This window comes from Melanaphis sacchari, unplaced genomic scaffold (assembly GCF_002803265.2).
Source record: "Melanaphis sacchari strain LSU unplaced genomic scaffold, SCAv2.0 Contig22_pilon_pilon, whole genome shotgun sequence".
Lineage (NCBI taxonomy): Eukaryota > Metazoa > Arthropoda > Insecta > Hemiptera > Aphididae > Melanaphis > Melanaphis sacchari.
Window position 1 is genome coordinate 1,485,961 of NW_020271107.1, and position 18,602 is coordinate 1,504,562.

The 18,602-nt window shown below is 23.5% G+C and overlaps 3 protein-coding genes across 3 annotated transcripts; 2 read left to right on the forward strand and 1 right to left on the reverse strand.

The window, feature by feature from the left end:
* Positions 1-3,198: 3,198 nt before the first annotated feature.
* On the reverse strand, positions 3,199-9,884 carry LOC112594313 (kinase suppressor of Ras 1). The gene is made up of 15 exons (XM_025339028.1): positions 9,732-9,884; positions 9,521-9,661; positions 9,305-9,449; positions 7,342-7,557; positions 6,285-6,491; positions 6,110-6,220; positions 5,925-6,049; positions 5,625-5,801; positions 5,392-5,532; positions 4,572-4,745; positions 4,327-4,512; positions 4,121-4,254; positions 3,922-4,059; positions 3,599-3,728; positions 3,199-3,522 (listed from the first exon to the last, which is right to left on the reverse strand). The coding sequence occupies exons 1-15, from the start codon at positions 9,882-9,884 to the stop codon at positions 3,370-3,372; spliced, it is 2,331 nt and encodes a 776-aa protein (XP_025194813.1). The 3' UTR covers positions 3,199-3,369.
* A 4,106-nt stretch (positions 9,885-13,990) lies between these two features.
* Positions 13,991-15,314, forward strand: LOC112594317 (NADH dehydrogenase [ubiquinone] 1 alpha subcomplex subunit 6). Its single transcript, XM_025339036.1, has 3 exons — positions 13,991-14,297; positions 14,357-14,472; positions 15,053-15,314. The coding sequence occupies exons 1-3, from the start codon at positions 14,168-14,170 to the stop codon at positions 15,185-15,187; spliced, it is 381 nt and encodes a 126-aa protein (XP_025194821.1). The 5' UTR covers positions 13,991-14,167; the 3' UTR covers positions 15,188-15,314.
* Positions 15,315-16,796: 1,482 nt separating this feature from the next.
* LOC112594318 (mediator of RNA polymerase II transcription subunit 30) lies at positions 16,797-18,099 on the forward strand. The gene has a single exon (XM_025339037.1). It carries the CDS (start codon positions 17,260-17,262, stop codon positions 17,926-17,928), a length of 669 nt encoding a protein of 222 aa, XP_025194822.1. The 5' UTR covers positions 16,797-17,259; the 3' UTR covers positions 17,929-18,099.
* Positions 18,100-18,602: the final 503 nt, after the last annotated feature.

Sequence of the window (18,602 nt, forward strand, 5' to 3'; positions counted from 1 at the left end):
ATTTTATGGTACATTTAAGAAGAAAGAACTTATTTTGTTAAAAATAATGTATGAATTACTTACACATATTACCTGAGTTACTAATTATAATAATATTAATAAACTTTCATTTATCATTACCCATATTGCTCTAGAACAGTGCATAGTAAAATTAACTTGAAACTAGTCTAAACTAATGGTTTTCAACCTTTTTTTTTATCACAGTACCCTTAAAGCTACACCTATTAATAATAATATTTATGTATGAAATATGAATGTTATATATTATTATTTTTTTAAATTTCACCATTTATTGAAAAATAATAATTTAGTAACTTAGCACCAACAACTAGATAATAATTTAAAGTTATTAAGAAATAGAAATATTTTGAAATAAATGTTGATAATTTTTTTTTTTTTTGATCAAAAACCTTGAAAATTTATTACAAGGTTCCTCGTGAGTTGCAATGCTAGCAGTTCAAAAATATCCAAGATTATAATTTTTTTTTTTATGAACACATTTAATAAAGTTCATATTTTCACAAAATTCACCAAAATTTGCATTTTATTTTGTAGTTGAAAATGTATTCAATTTTCAATTTTTATAGCTTTAGTACATTATTTTATTTTATATAAACTATAATCCTTTTAAATTAAATTTTTTCAGTAAAAATTAATTCAACCTGTCGCATTTTTAATGTCTACAATAGTAAAATATAATATTTTTAAATTAAAATTTTTGAAATTATTTTGATTTCAAAATTTATGTATTAAGTTTAGTATTAAACTTTATTTAATCCATTTTATTACATACAAATAATTTTGAAACAAAAAATTTAAAAAATATATTTTCATAACTTTATTGACAGACATTAACTGAAGAGTAAATTTACACAATTAGAAGATTTTAATAAAAAGTGTAAATTACTTTCTTGTAATTAAAAAAGATTCATTACTACTTGAAATTATTATTTATATATTATTAATCATTATTTTCAAAATATTTAAATTAATTTTATACTATACCTATTTTAATCACGAACCTATTCATATTGTTTTATTCTCAGTTAGTATTGATTTATAAATTACTATCAATAAAGTATAGGTATGATATTATATTTATAAATACATTATACACTTATAATAATTAATAATATAATTAATTTTATTAGCTTTTTAGTAAATAATTAATTTTACCTATTGAGATGGTATAATCTAATGCATATTTTTATTTTTTAAATAGATTTAAATTGTTGTCAATGATACTGTAATTAAAATTTGTTAAAAATGTTAATACATTTTAAAATATATAATTTTTTTTCTTCAAATTTTATTAAAAAATTATTATATTAAATTACAATTAATAGTATTAGTTAAATACTTGGGTGAGAATAAATTCATGTGTTTTTTTACATTAATTAAATATATATAAAATATAAAATATATTTGAAAAAATCTTATGATGATTTGGGATATGGGCAATATTTTTCACGGGTCTGTATTTATTTTTTTTTGCATTTAAAACAAAGTATTTAAACCGTTGAATTGATCTTTTCTACTTTATTTTTTCTAATTCAAGTATTGTAAATAATAAAGTAAATTATACATTAATAATATTATAAATGTACTTAATAAAATAGGCTGACCGCCTCCTTTTTGAATCATTTTTTTTATGTACACCATTTTTTTTTTTAATTCAAATATATCACTTTCGTTACAGTAATTTACTAAATTTAAAGAGTGCATATTGTACACTCGATATATACTTAACAGATAAATAGCAAAGGCTTCCTACTTATTCACATTTTTATCTGCCATTTATTTTGCAATGTAATTTTTTTACTTTTGATCCTAATAAGTCTCGAAGTACTAATTAAACCCAATTGCATGTTCAATGTTTAAATTGTTATTAAACTTTACATTTAAACAGTTAAAAACTATTCATTGTATAAATTCTGTCATTACTGATTTTATACCCATTACTCCTTTAAATTGTATACTTTGATAATAATAACAAAGACTATGAAAATATTTTATAATGTAATTAATGCTAATAATTTAAATAAGTTGTTCTGTACAGATAAGTTCTATAACTAAATTTAAAAAATGAATATTATTTCATTTTCCAATAATTGATTCTATGCTTTATTTTTCATATTTCAATTAATTTGTATTAAGAATTGTAGATTAGTACAGTAAATAATTACTTAATACAAATTAGTAATATACCACTAGACAAATTTTAACCCTATAAACATAATGCAAAACATATGTAATACGTATTATAGGTACTCATTTATATATTATACATATTCACAGTATAAGTTGTAAGACTATTTACAACTTTTATTCAATCAATTATAATGTATTTTATATGTTTAATAATCTTTGGTTAAAAGTTAAATAGAAGATTGGTATATTATTATATACATTAACATTAATTTTACAATAACAATAAATATTAAAATCAAAGTTACTTTGTATTTTAAAGTAATAAATTATTATCTAAAATAATACTGTTCTCTTGTAAATATTATCAGTCAAAACAGATGTTGTTCACAACTTCAAAATGTTAACAATTTCCTCAGTCATACATTTTACACACATTTAAGGTTTTTTAATATAATATAATATTAATAGATTTGAGTACGCAAAATTCTTACAATACTTAAACAAGCAATGTTTATACTTGAGTGAGTATATTAGGATATTGTCTTAACTCCTAAGTATATTATTTATGATTTGCGTAATTATAACAAAATGTATTCAAGCATAATAACTGTTTTTAATCATGGTAACAAAATTGAATATTATTCATGCATATTTTTGTTTCTAAAATAAATAATACATTGAAAATAAATTAAATAATCAATTGTTTGATAGTTGTACATAGTATTTTATAATTAAAGTTTAAAGCATACTTTTTAAATAGTGCAAACAGCTTTTCAAAAATATTAAGTTAATATTTTAATTGTTATTAGTGCTTCTTAAATAAATTGTCGATAAATTACTTAATTTGATTTTTACTAGATGGATAATAGTAATTACTGTTTTATATCATAAAGTTGAGTAAATATATCACATTTACATAAATTTAAATTTGACTGCTAACACAATATAAACAGAATATACTATACAAACAGTCCACAAATAGATAACAATAGAACTATAATACACAATTAACAAATATAATAATGATAATAATAATAATAATAATAATAATAATAATAATAATAATGGAAATTACATAATTGCATTACATAAAGCGCTTTAATCAAGATTACCTGTATAACTGAGCTCTGTAAGTTGTTTTATTACAAATAGTTATCATACCATATAAATAAGTAAAGTCATTGGTATAGCCATGTTATAATACTGTTAAACTATTTCTTAAAATATAGATTCTGCCGATCTTGATAAATGAATTGGATGTGATGGACTACGAGCTAAACGTTTACGTGGCAATCGTTCAAGTGTCTTAAGCATTTGAGCAAAATCTGGTCTTTTTTCAGGGTTAAACGACCAACAAGTCATTAATATATCCTAAATTTTTTTATTTTTTATTAATAAACATTGTAAATAATAATCTAATAATCTAAATTTAATTAAGAATCCTTACTTTGACATCACCAGATGCTTCCAAATTAGCTAATCTTTGTTTCATACCACGTCCAATGTTCCAAATAATAACTTCTGGACTGGCTGATTTGAATGGCCATTCACCACATAACAGCTCATACCAAACAGTTCTATTAATTAAGCATATTTATAATACAAGTAAATATAATGAAAATATTATATTGAAATCATATATTTATTTTAGAAATATAGTTTAGCTGAATCTGTTATTATTAATTCCATAAAAAAAATAATTAATATTTAACTTCACATTATATAATTACTTATTATTTTTTATTAAAGGTAAAAAAAAATAGTATTTACCCAAAAGCATAAACATCTGATGCTTTACTAAATGGTAAATCTTCTTCTTCAGGTCTTTGGTGAACACGCAAATTACGGACTAGCTCTGGTGCTAAATAACATAACCAGCCTGGCGGCACAATAAGACCATCTTGGGTTCTATGAAATTTTAATTAGAAGATTTTAGTATTTTTTTAACTATTCAATTATCTATAATTACCTGTTACGAAAACATAATCTAGTAACACTGAATAAACCAAAATCAGTAATTATGACTTTCCCATTTTCTAAGAATATATTTTTACTTCTAAGGTCTTTATGTATAATACCTTTTGCATGTAAATATCCCATACCCTATAGAACAAAAATATAAAAAAATGTTTTATTAGTTTGAATAAATAAATGAACTATATAAAAACAGCTTGCCTGTGATATTTGTTGAGCAACCATTGTGGTACGACTCATATTAAATTTATCTTTGAGCACATGTATATGTCTGTACAATGTCATACCATTTGCAAGACTTGTTACAATAGCTAATCTAGGAAGCTTCATACAAGCACCCATAAATAAAATAAGATTTTCATGACGAGTTTTACGAAAGGTAGCCACCTAAAACAGTTTTCTGTGTTTAGAATTTCAATCTAATATAAAAAGTCTTATGAACTTACTTCAGCTTTAAATGCTTCTAATGTTTTTTCATAATCTAAATAGTCCATATTTATTACTTTAATAGCAACTGGCCCATGCCAATTTCCACTATATACAGTACCAAAATGGCCTTCTCCTAATTTGTCACACATGTTCAATTCGTCCCAAGGTATGTCCCATTCTTGAAGAGATAACTACAACATTTTAAATTGTTTAAAGTTTCTTGGAAATAAAACAATTGTTAGTTCTTTACTATTAACATATTTATTAATAAATAATTTTAAACAAAATCCAGATAGAAAGTATACATGCATGTGTGTTTCTACCTGAAAAATGTATACCATACCAACTTAGCTTTCAGTAGAACAGATTTTGTGCAGCAAATTTAAATATAAAAGCAAATTTATCTATTATTAATTTTAAAGATAAGAATAAAATCTAGGGCATCTCAAAGGATTTTATTGATATTTTAATTTTAAAGTGAGTTATTTCCTTGTGAAACCGTATAAGATACTCCAGATTATATTCTTACATTCAAATAAGATAATACATAAATTTACTTTAATATTAAAGCTAACTAAATAAAATGGATTCTGCTAAATGAAAATTTTTAAGTAAGAAAACAGAGATAATACATGAAAATGTAGCATTCTCTTGATAAATCATAAAAAAATATAAAATCTATTTACTATCTTGTTTTTTTTTTTTTAATTTATATGTACAACTACATTAAATACTCAATTAAAAAATGTATTAAAGAATAAAATATACACTACACCTTTAAATTACTTCTTAAATTTACAAACACCAACAATCATATTTTGTTAAAAATTAACTCACGCTATTTTGTCTTGGCCAACCTCTTGTTTCCATTTCATCAGTATCCCAATTTTGAGCTTCAGAAGAATCCATTCTAATTGATGTTTGTTCTGAATCTGTACTCCCACACCTTGACGATTCAGTAAATCTAGATTGATTTTTCTAAAATAATTAATTATAACATTGAGCATTAATAACTGATATAATACATCAAAATATTATTAGAAAAATACAACTCAAAGATTTTAAAATACCTGTAATTCTTGTGAATAAATGGGAGTGTCTGGATAGTTGAATTTTTCATTAGTGATAGCTGGTGTTGGTAAAGAAGAAACGTGCATTTGTCTGGGATTGTTTAAAGCAGGACTTGAAGGTGTTGAACTATTTGTACTAGATGGGGCAGAACTAGATTCAGCTCCACCACTTTTAGACTAAAAACAAAATCAGAAACCAAAAATATACCTTTTAACATTGAAATATTGATATTTTTATTTTATTTTCTATACATTTTTTTAAATTTTATTAATATATATATATATACCCATTTTACTTACAGAAACTGGTATTGAATTTATAGATGGTATTCTGGTTTTTCTCTTTGATAATAACGAAGAAGAAGTCTTATGTGAAGTAGGGCGATTAAAATTAGGAGAGTGATTTGCTGATGAACTAATTAGCTCTGTACAAAATAAAAAAATTATAGAACATACACAAATTGGTTTAGCCTAGTATAATTTACCATCAAAAGTTGAATCATTATCATCTGTAGCAGCATTTTTTGTACAATGTAATGGAACTTTTGACAAACAGCCCTTATGATACCGAAATTTACAAATTTTACACTTAACACCTAAAATTGATTTTTATAAATGAAAATTGAATAATTTTATTTCAGATTAGAAAAAAAAACTTACCCACAAATACTCGTACAGAACATTGTTCACAATAACCAAGCATAGGAAGTAAATTTGAAAAATTATGACCAGTTTTAACACAAATATCAGGAACTAAGGGTTTTGGAGATTGTGGCGTTGTTAATCCATTAGAAAATACTACATCAGGATTTAAATTCCGTCGACTTTTTGGTGATGTTAAAATAGAAATAGGATTATCACTGGTCCCTACAAATAAAATATAGTCAGTTATAATTTTAATAATAAAATATTTTTATGTTACAATTAAGCATTTGTAAATTATGAAATCTAAATCTCTTTAGTATTTAAATTTTCATATTATTTAATAAAGTTATGAGTAATAACAATTTGTATAATAAAATAGCAGAAATAAATACATAAACATTTTGATAAAGTTGTCAATCTAAACTGGTGAAAATTTAATGTGGTTCAAATTTAAATATCTGCACATGTATTAATATAAAATAAAAATGTTGATATTTTAACCTGGGATATTACATTTTTTTTTAAGTTGAGTTAATAGCAAGATATAAACATTGAACATTTTCAGTACCGTCTTATGATGAAAGAATAAGTCTAAGTGATAAATGGAAAAAAGTTACTATTAAAATGTATGATTTGATTGTACAAAAAATCCTGATAATAAACATTTGTTTAAATAATTTTTAAGAAATTTAAAGCTTAATTAGAATTCAAGTTTGAAAGTTAGATTGCTTTTCGTGAAAAGTTATAAGAATAAGGTAAATACCCATTACCTTTAAGATGCCAATTTGTAAAGGATAATTATTCAAAATACTGTGAACCAAAAATTAGTTTTGGTGTGAATAATTTAAAATTATTAGTCATCTAAATCCAAATAAATTACATTAAAAATAATTAAAGATAATAAATCTGAAAAAAATTGTTATTAACAGAAAGAATAATTGATCAGTAACAAGTATTGGATCCCTAATGTTAATAAAATAATAAATAATTAAAAATTAGAAAAGTAAAATTTATCATATTTATGTACCATTACAAATAATAATTTAAAATATATAATATATTATTTACTTACTATGGTTATGATTAAATAAAGTAGGGGTTATAGGTGGAGTGTAATGATTTAAATGAGCATTTCTAGGGCGACAAGATGAAGAAGGAGAATGACCTTGGACAGATGATGGAGAGTGTCCAGCTTGTTCACAACGAACTTCATATTGTCGATACCAAGAATCCCAATATAATGTAATTTTACATTTTTCACGAGTTCTATTTCCAACCCTTATAGTTTCTAATACAAAAAACATAAACAAAAAAAAAATTAGTAATCCATAAAATGTAATAACATGTAAATCACATTTTAATATATCATGTAATATCTGTGTCCATTGGAGATTTTATCATAACTTAAAATGTAAATTGAATTGTCATTATTTGCCAGAAATAGAACAATTTATGCATAATATTCCTTCTAAAAAAGAAATCTGATGTTGTTTCAGCATTTGTACCAATACAATTGACATCTGTTCAAAACTAGTCTACTTACAAGTCTTACAACTATGTATTGCCAAAAATAATTAAGTTGAGAAGAAAATTGCCATAAAATAATTAATTAATATTTTCTGATAAATACATTAACAGTAATTTAAGTTGATACTCTCAATAACTTTAAAAACAATCTTACTGGATCTATGATAAGTCTTTCGACCTAATTTTAATTCTAGTTATTCACTAATGAAGAAAAAAATCCTTAAAAATTATATATTTAAGGTAACTCATGTTCATATAAGATATAAGTTTTTTTTATTTTTTTTTTTTTATCAGTATTCTTAAATTTCCATTGACAAATCCAAAGGGTTAAAATGGTTAAAGTTTACTAAGTTTTTCCCTGAAGGTACAAAATAACTATAATAATTACATAAATACAGTTAAATAAAGTATTTTCAGCACAATTTCTGACCTCCAAAATATAGAAAAATTTATTTTAGCCAAAGTTATTAAAGTTTTTTAAGTATTTTAAAATCAAATCTTTATTTATTCCGTAGCCCTTACAATTTTTTACGAGATAATTGTAACATTAAATCATTAATTAAATTTTTATAAATTAAAAATTCTTAAAAGATCTTATGTCAAGTAAATATTACACAATTCTATTTTTAAAAAACAATTAATATCTGTAGAATAATCCAATAAACTAATAGCAAAGTAACAATAAAAGTAAAAACTAACTAATTTTTTATAATACTGGAAAAAATACAAAGAGATTGTCATATAATACTGGCTAAATTACAATTTTAGTATATTTATTATGATTTTTTTTCTTTGACTTAATGAAAAATAATATACATTTATAAATTATTATAATATAATTTTGGTGAAAATTAAAATAACTTCCTAAATTATATTTTTTCAAATATTTATCAATCTTTATTTAATATTAATTGTGGTAAAAAAAAATAAATTAAGTTTTTTAATATACTAATGTGTAGGTATCTATACTACCTACTAGTGTTACTAGTATGAACCAATCTTTGTAAATCGTAATTATAGTTTGGTTGATGATAATTTTTAATATATGCATAATTACAAAAGTATACCAAAGAACAGAATAAATTTTAACTAAAAGTAAAATATCACTATGCTTCTATTTAATACCTTCAGATATTTATATTCAATATTAGACTAAATATAAGAAAAGCATACAAAACAAATCATTTGGAGAATTAAAAATGTGATTTCTTCTAAATTTTACTTTAAGTTTAACTTTTCAAACCTCTTTACTTTATGTAATCTGAATCAAAATTGTATTCAATCATTAAACTTTATACCAAATAAAATAAAAGTAAATTTTGTTCATTCAATTAGTGATATATTTTCTAAGTTATCTAATTCTTATAGTTATACATAAACACATAATATTATCTTTTAGGTTTACGTATGTATTATAATAATATTATGGGAATAAAATAAGTCAAACACTATAAAAATCACGTTTGTGTTTGAAATATAACTAATAATATAATTTAAAAAATACATACCACTATATTTTTTCAAATTATAAGATGCTCTAGTTAATCGTCTAAGTTCTTCATCTTTGAGAGAGTATTCTGGAAGAATTGATTTCAATTCATTCTCAGACTTTAACAATAATGCTTCAATGGAACTGATATTTTCACATATTCTCTAGAAAATATATTTATAAATAAATAAATTTATAATAATTGCTCAACATTAAAAATTATATTGATATATACTTGTACAGAAAGTGTACTAAGTCCTACAACTTCCAACCATTGATTTATAGAAGGCGAGTTTCTTAGTTTTTGACAATCAAACCGCCCTGGATTTTTATGTCTATTATTCAACTGCACTGAAAACAACTTCACTAATTTACCCTAGATAAAGATTGAGAAAGTATAAATAAAAAAATTATGTACTACAAATAAATAGGGTTTCACTGCTTACTTCTAAAGTTCTAATTTCATGTTGAGTAAGTTCTGCGCGAGTTTCGCATAGATTCCTTAAGCTGATCAACATTTGTGATGAAATGTCGATGACTTTTTGTATCACTTCGGGTTCATCGCACATCAACTGCCTATCAAACTCCTCTTCCGCCATTCCATCATACGATTATTGCACAATATACATCCTGGGCTCTACGTGAATTTCCTTCACTCAGCGTCTAGTAGAAATTTGCTAAGAACAAAAAATGTACACAAGAGAAGAGCTGGATTGCTATCACGGAAACAGGTCAGAAAAGTCAGATAAAACATTTTTTTTTTCAGTATCTTCATCATAATTCAAGGACATTTCATTATTTAGGTTACCGCGGTTATAACAATAAACCAGACTTTATTCATCATTAATTATTATTATTATTATTATTACTATTACCATGATTATTTACTACTATCATTTTTAATACTATTATTATTATTATTATTATTATTATTATTAAAAAATCATAGGCTATAACATCTATCTATGTCTATAAAGTATAAGTTATTTAGTTATGCCGTATATAAGCCGTATATGACGACTATATGTACACGAAATATCGAGGTACAAATACTACAAATTATACCTGATAATTTTTCTTTAATCTACAGCTCAATACCCCTATACATAATAATATATAATAATTTGTTTAAACTTAACAATTTAAAGTTGATTAAGATAATTAAGACAACTAAATTTGAATGTTAATCAATACTAGTTATAATAATATTATTTTTAAGAAATACATGATATTGATAAACATAATAAACATCAATATAACATTTTTTATTATAAATGTATTTTCGTTAATAGTGCAAACTAAATTATTGTGACAGGTAGGTAATTACTGTTTACTGTTTAGGTTGTTTAACCAGGCACCGAAAAATGTTCCGGTTGATGAATTTTTATTATTAGTTTTTAACTTACAATATAGGAAAAATGTATGTTATCATTTTAAAATTATTAATTGAATTCTATTTTCAGACTATTCATATCTCATTCTTAAAATAAAAAAATAAAATACATTCCACCAATCGTTATCTATTCCGTAAAAATTAAAAAGCAAAATAATTTTTGGATTGTTTTTTTGTGTTGGTTGACTGATGACATAGTGATATTCAACACACTATTTAATTACTCTTTCTGACTTATGGGCTATGAGCAACAAAGGTAACTTTCGTTTAGTAAAATTAACCTTGTATTATTAGCTTTAATTTTAACAATGAGTAATTAGTCTATCTTAAAACTTTAAGTTAAAAATATAAACCGTGTTCTTGCAGCGTTGGAGTTTTTTTTTATATTCCAATTTTAAATCATAGTATACCAAAGCATTTTCAAAATTTAACATTCAACAAATAAATATCATTCTTAATACATTATCTTTTTTTATCCACCAAGCTTTTAAATTTAGTTGGGTATATATAAATATATATATATACTCCTCTATTTTTGCTGTAAATATTGTATATTTAAATATCGTTCTCTTACTGTTTCTTGCTATCTAATTCTTAAATGTCTAATTGTCGAACCTAGTTATAGCATACAATTTTAATGCTCTTTATATCTCAAGCTTCCGTATCAAAAAATCCAACGTACGATTACAGATAATGTTACTTATAAATTATAATGTATACTATAATGTATCTAGTATCTACTATCTAGGCCACATAACTATGTATGAAATATGAATATGAAATAATATTACAATTATATTACTATATTATAGATAATAAATGTTATTTTTTTTTCTTGGTAATAATTAATTCCACTTATAGTGTGATACCTAATTAAAAATAAATTATTAATAGCTATATAAATATATAATGAAATATCATTAGTATCTACAGATAAACACTGATCGCTGATAGATATTTCAGCGAGGAACTTGCCCGTTTTTAATTTTTTAATCAATATTTCATTAAGAGTGATTAATTTTTCAATCTATACCTACAGTACTCTGTACTAAAGTTAAATCTATATTATGTTTTAAACGCCAATACCCCAGGATCAATTTATATTATATACTTAACTACATGTCTGAATTAATTATAGTCTATATTGTTGTCTTACATATATTTAGGTACTTAATTTTAACTTATTTAATCGTCACAATGTACATTTTTTTTTCTAATTGTGAAATTAATATTGTTTATTTAATATTGCACTAGATTACCTACTAAATAACATTACCAATCGGTTCAAATTTGTGTGAAAGGCTTGGAGGATCTTATATCCTTACAAAGCTTCAAATCCAATCATTATCAAATAAGTATCTAAATGCTTGATAGATATGTATCATTTTTTCTAAACATTTTTAAACATAATCAAAAAGTAAAATTAAAAAAAAATTGTTTAAAATTTGTTTTTTTATTAATATTATTAACTAAAACTATTACATATGATTATATTTATGAATTATGTATAATGTATAGTTGTAACATTATGCATGCGTTAACCGATTCACGAATTATTATACAAAATACAACGTATAGACAAAGATTAAAATTTAAATTTATTTCCATAATATTTAAAAATAAATAAAAATAGTATTAACATGTATTTAATTATATTATAAAACTTTATTAGTTATTAAATATTATATTTGTATTTACTGTGTAATATTTAATCAACATTTATTTTTCAATTCCCAACTCAATCTTAATTACAATTTTTTTTCTTTTTTATATCAGCTTATTACAAATAATTGAAAGTCCTAACTGAGAAATTGTTACCGAAATTCTATATAGATACATTTTATGCAATTCGAACGACAGGATTTGGAACTATAAATAGCAGAGAATAAATCTATTTCTTCAATATAAATATGTAATTATCATAAATCATAATTCGTTGTTTTTTGAATTAAGAATTTCATAATTTATATTATTTTTTATTATACTTACAGAATATTCTGTGATATTATCTTAGCAGTGGTATTTTTTTTTATTGTGAGTCAGTGAGGTACACCGTATAATTTAATATCGTTGTAGTTGATATTTGTGACAATTGATATATGTAGTCGATACTAATTACATTGATTAATGATTATAGAATAAACTTTTCTATAACTTATTATAATTATAATATAATCAATGCTAATAATAATAATAAAATATTGAAGTAGTAGTATATAGCAATTGTTGAACTGTGTAACACCGTGATATTTACTTATTTTTAACCACGGATGGCACGGATATAGATAATATATCTGCCAGGCACGTATACATAGGGGATTTTTGGGGTTCAATCCCCCCACCCCCCACCAAATAATTTCTTTAAAAATTAAGTCAAATTATACACCAATTATTATAAAATATTTTTATTACTAGCTGTTGATTAGTTTTCTTTTGTTTATATTAGTCAGGTATGAAATACAAGTTTATAATCTAGTATTGTGATCAAATGAAGTGATAACTGATTACTGAGAATTACGCACATGTGAGAACTCAACATTGCGATATAAACCTTTATATACCTAGAAAACTCACATTTTGTCAATAATCTTTTTTTATATCTCAATTGATGACCAAAAATTCCTATTAAATTGCTAATTTATGTATTATTACATCAATAATGTAAGGTACATTTTGGTCATATTACCTATTACAACTGCTACTGCTGAACGGTCATTCTCAACTCTACGAAGACTTAAAACGTACATACGAAACAATATGAGAGAAATTAGACTTACTGGATTGGCAATACTAAACTTTTACCGAAATTTTGATTTAAATGTGGTAGAAATTATCGATAGATTTCTTAAGTTACCACGAAAATGGGATTTTATACTTTAATTTTTAATTTTTCAATGTAATAAATATAAAATTTTGATTTTTTTCTTCTATATAGGTACTTAATAATATAATTAGGTAATTTTATGTGCGTAAGTACTAATAAAATAAATGTCTGTTCTGTTCATAACATTTAAAGTTTTATTTATTATTATTATAATTGTTCTTATAAACTTACTTCTAAACAAATGGCATACATAAAATTTGGATACTTAGCATAATTATAATTGTCACATTAAAAAAAATGAGTAACGAGGAAGAAATTGTTTTATTTTATTATGTTGTTGTACAAGTACAATTTGTATTACTATATTTGTAAACCTTCCCCCCCACAAAATTGTATTTTGTATATGTGCCTGATATCTGTGCTTTTAACATATGACTGATAATCTATGTTTTTATCAAAATTTAAAATATTTTAAGTTCGTGCTCAAAAGGTTACTAATGTTTGATAAGACATAAATCATAAATTTTTTTTTAAAGTTTAGGCTTTTTGTTGAAACAATAACTTATATTCATTTCGCTATTTGCTATATTCAATAGATAAAATTATATTTGATTAACAAATTCGACAAGGTTACTGACTTACAACAATAATTTCTTTTTTTTAAAATGGCTGCTCGAGAAGCTTCTAAATATGCAACTAAAGTAGTTAGACCATTATTATCATCAGATAAATCAGAAGCTAAAAAAAGAGTTTTAAACTTATATAAAACATATTACAGGCAAATTCCTTTGATATGTAAGTAAATAATTTTAATTAAATTTTAAACCTTTTTACAAAATAAATCATCATTTTAGTGTTTGATCGTCATTTACCTGTTTCCAAAGAAGAATGTCAAAAAAAGTTGAAGGAAGAATTCTTAAAAAATAAACATATAACTGATATTAGAGTCATTGATATGTTAGTTATTAAGGTATGTAAAAATATAAATATAATAATGACTAGATACCACTAGACGCTCTGATGTATATAATTGGATATCTAGTGTTCACTGCCTGGCCATATTGTATAGAAACAAACATTACAAATATCTATTCATCCAATTTTTGTTCATAATAATTGTGATACTTTTATCTGTATTGAAATCACATCTGGAAAAAGCTATGAAAATCAAAACTGTGTCTTAGTAGAAAACCCAAAAATGAAAATTCCTGACTTAAAGTTTAAAGCATAACCTTCAGGTCTAACCAGATTTTCCAATGATCATGAAACTGTAGTTTCTAGCACTATTTTGCATAAACTTGCTGTGAGATGCTTTTGTTAGTAGAAATGTTCAAATAAAATTAGTTTCATATAATCGAGTAATTTACTATTATCTTGATTAAAATATAGTGTTAAGTATACAAATTAATAATTACAAACTTATTTTAATGAATCAGCTAAAAATAACAACAATTTCTACTATTTTATTAGTTTTTATTTATTTTTTTTTTTTTTTAGTGCTTTAAGATTATTTTTTATTATGCAATTATTTTCACAATGTTTATTTGCAGGGTCAGATGCTGTTACAAGAAATTGTCACCAAATGGGCTCAAGACTGTCATGTAATGACATTATTTAAAGATACTGTTGAGCCAAAGCCAAATGATTTTTTGTCAAAATTTGTCAATAGTAATGACTCTCAATAGTTAAATTAATGAACACAACTTCTATATTTGTTAATAGTTTATTCAATAAATTGTGTGTTCTCATAGGAATATTAAACGCAAATTGCGTTCTTTGTTGTAACATTTAATACAAAAAGTAGATATCAATTTAATAGTTTTTTTCTTTTTTAATGTTAAAATATTAATAATCTAAAAGTAAAATTAAAATGTTTATGTAAAGTATGAATGCATATTATATCACAATGCAAGTTTATAAAGAATTTTTTTTACTCTGTCGTATTTAATATTAAAAAAAACTAACCTATTATTAAATTTAAAATTAATAATATTGTACAAAACACTTTGTAGGTTTTTAATTTTGAAGCAAATTACAATAATTTTCAATTGTAGAAGTTAGCTTACAGTTAAAATCTTCTAACATCATAAACGCAGTAAGTTGTGGTTTGCATATTTCAAGTTAAACAGAATATAATACCTATAATATTTGTAGAGTGGTAGATTCAAATTATGTGGTTTCATATTCAAGCATAAGTAGGTAAGTATAACAAAACACCAAAATTATCAATACATACAACAATAAGAGACTAATATAAACTTATTCGTTTATATTGTATTTCATATTTGATATCTTCATTAAAAAAAATTTTTTTTATTTAATTGATTTTAAATAATGATATGTAAAAGGGGAAAGTAAGTAGACATTCTGCTGTATTAGATATCAAATGTACCTTTTACTTCATCATTGAAAAGTAAATCATACTGTGACTGTAATGTTTATGTTAAATTTAAATTAATAATAAATCATAAGTTACAAAAAAAAATTCTGAATAGAAACGGTTTGTCAACCTATATTGCTAATTATATTTTTTGATATATTTATATTGTTATTTAAGTTATTTATTTAACTCTTAATAATAAGATGGTTGGTTGAATTAATTTTTTCTAAAAACATTGCATTTGCAACTTTGCAAGTATTATTGTGTGTATTAAATATAATAATACATGTATATTAAAAGTTTTAAGTATCCATTTATAATATTTTTTAAGTGTAGCAATCTATTAATCTATAACAACGTTTCTAAGTTTCTTAATATGTGGGTCGCTAGAGTTATTGGATGTCCTGATTCCTGAGTTAATTTTAAGTGGATCATTTTTTTCAATTTTATGGATTCTAAGAAACTCATGTTTTTAAACAATATAAATATAAGCATTAAGCTATAAATATGTTTAATTTTCAATTGATAGATTACCAATTTATCAGTAACATACGTTTTATATGTCATATAAATTGAAATCTATAATAATTCAACTCTATTGCATATTATTACACCTACCGTATTTATTATATGGTATAATATAATAATTTATAATGGGTAGGTACCTATTAATATTGTAAAAAAAAAATGAGTATGTAAACTCTATTGCCTTTAAAAAGGTGTCAATAATTTTATTATTATTTTAAAAGAATAAATAAATAATAAAATATTATAAATTCCGAAAACCATCATACGATTCATATTAATATTTAATGTGTTATTTTTTTTTTATAGAACAACGGTCAATGGGTACGCTGTTATGGGAAGAATATCACAATAAAAAACCAACATAAAATATAAAATAAATAATTAAATAAAATAAGTAATTTAAATAAGTATTTTTTGTTTTTAAAAAATTACTTTTATTTATTTTACAAATGTAAAATCGTATGTTACTGTGGATAGTGGGTGGCGAATCTTTAAAGATTTGAGAATTGAGAATCACTGACCCTGTTGTATAGTATTCTAAATGTAGAACATTGGTTACGATAAGTGGTTACTAAAAAACATGTTATGTACGTTATCTCTTAAGTTTCTATTTGTTATGATTTAATATTTGATAAACTGCATAATCCAATAATCAATAAAAATTTATCTGATAACAATTGTCTTATAAAATGCTACACAGTGACAGTACACTCTAAACGGTCTACTGTATTAAAGGTCTATTTAAAATTCCGATTTTGAAACTTTGTTTTATAGCTTATCTAATACTTTGTGTATTACTTTAAAATTATTTAAAATAAAGTATAAGTTCTATAATATCTAGATATCAATATGCAGTCATCTCAGACTGGCATGGTCGGTCAACAAAGCTTTAATGTGGGGCCTGGTTTACAATCGAATATTCAGACTCAGGTTCCTGGTCAACACAATGTATTGGTACCACAAGTTCCTCTCAATCAAAATCCCGTCGGTGTTGGTTCCGTTTCTCAACCACCAGTACCACCTTCCAACCAAAATCAGTCAGCATCTGGTCATCAATTTAATACTGCATCTTTGTGTCGTTTTGGACAAGAAACAGTACAAGAGATAGTATCTCGTACACATGAAGTTTTCCAGATACTTAAAGTTCTAATGCCTCCAAATGGTACTCCAACTGGTGCTAATATGAGTAATGAAAGACGAATTAAAATGCAAGATCAATTGAGGAACATAAAATTACTATTCAAACGACTTAGAATTATATATGAAAAATGTAATGATAGCTGTCAATTACAAGGTATGGAATACATGCATATAGAAGGTTTGATTCCACTCCAAGAAGAATGGGACATGAAATCCGAAGAAAGGAAAACTAGTGAAACTTACCGTGTTGCTAGCGATGAAATGAAAGAAGTAGCAGAACAATTAAGTAATAAGAATAGACATTTAAAAGAAATTATTGACCATCTTAGAAGAATTATATGGGAAATAAATACTATGTTAGCAATGAGGAGGTCTTAATATACTTGTTTAATTAAGATGGTAAACTTAATTTTCAAAAGAAGTATAATCTGGATCTATGCATATTTATTATTTGTAAGATAATTTTGTTATAAACTAAAATACACATGAATGGTTTGGTCTATAACCATTATATATATATTATATAATTTAAAGATGTAATTAGAATCAACTCATGTTTTTTTTTTTACTTATAATTATTATACATATAAAATTCTTATGACATGATTTAAAATATTTTATTTCCATTTATTTCTTAGAGGAATAAATTAGTTCTCTTTTATGTTAAGTATTTATTACTTAATAAGCAAATAACTTAAAACGAATTGTGTTATTATTGAAACAACAATTAATTTTAAAATTAAATTATTACTTTTTTTTTAAGTGAAAAATAAATGTATGCATAATATTGAAATAAAAAAAAATTGTAAATATTTGAATATTAAAGAGATCATTATTATTATTATTGTTATTATGCATTATCTGCTCAGACCAATTTCACCGTGCACACAATGACATCACGGGGTTTGACCCCCCCCCCCCATTGACTGTATTTTTCAATTTCATAAAAGTATCACAATATAATATTTTTATAAATCAATTTAATAATTGGTTTTATTGTGAATTGTGATGATATGATGATTCTGTGTGTGCTTAAAAGTTTGATTAAAATC

Excerpts from the sequence above, each read along its gene's own strand:
- LOC112594313 (XM_025339028.1), bottom strand. The coding sequence starts at position 9,884 with ATGGCGGAAGAGGAGTTTGATAGGCAGTTGATGTGCGATGAACCCGAA. Across the intron at positions 7,558-9,304 it reads TAATTTGAAAAAATATAGTG|AAACTATAAGGGTTGGAAAT; the intron begins GTATGTATTTTT and ends TTTTTGTATTAG. Across the intron at positions 6,221-6,284 it reads TTCTGTACGAGTATTTGTGG|GTGTTAAGTGTAAAATTTGT; the intron begins GTAAGTTTTTTT and ends AATCAATTTTAG.
- LOC112594317 (XM_025339036.1), top strand. The coding sequence starts at position 14,168 with ATGGCTGCTCGAGAAGCTTCTAAATATGCAACTAAAGTAGTTAGACCA. Across the intron at positions 14,298-14,356 it reads CAGGCAAATTCCTTTGATAT|TGTTTGATCGTCATTTACCT; the intron begins GTAAGTAAATAA and ends TCATCATTTTAG. Across the intron at positions 14,473-15,052 it reads TTGATATGTTAGTTATTAAG|GGTCAGATGCTGTTACAAGA; the intron begins GTATGTAAAAAT and ends GTTTATTTGCAG.
- LOC112594318 (XM_025339037.1), top strand. The coding sequence starts at position 17,260 with ATGCAGTCATCTCAGACTGGCATGGTCGGTCAACAAAGCTTTAATGTG.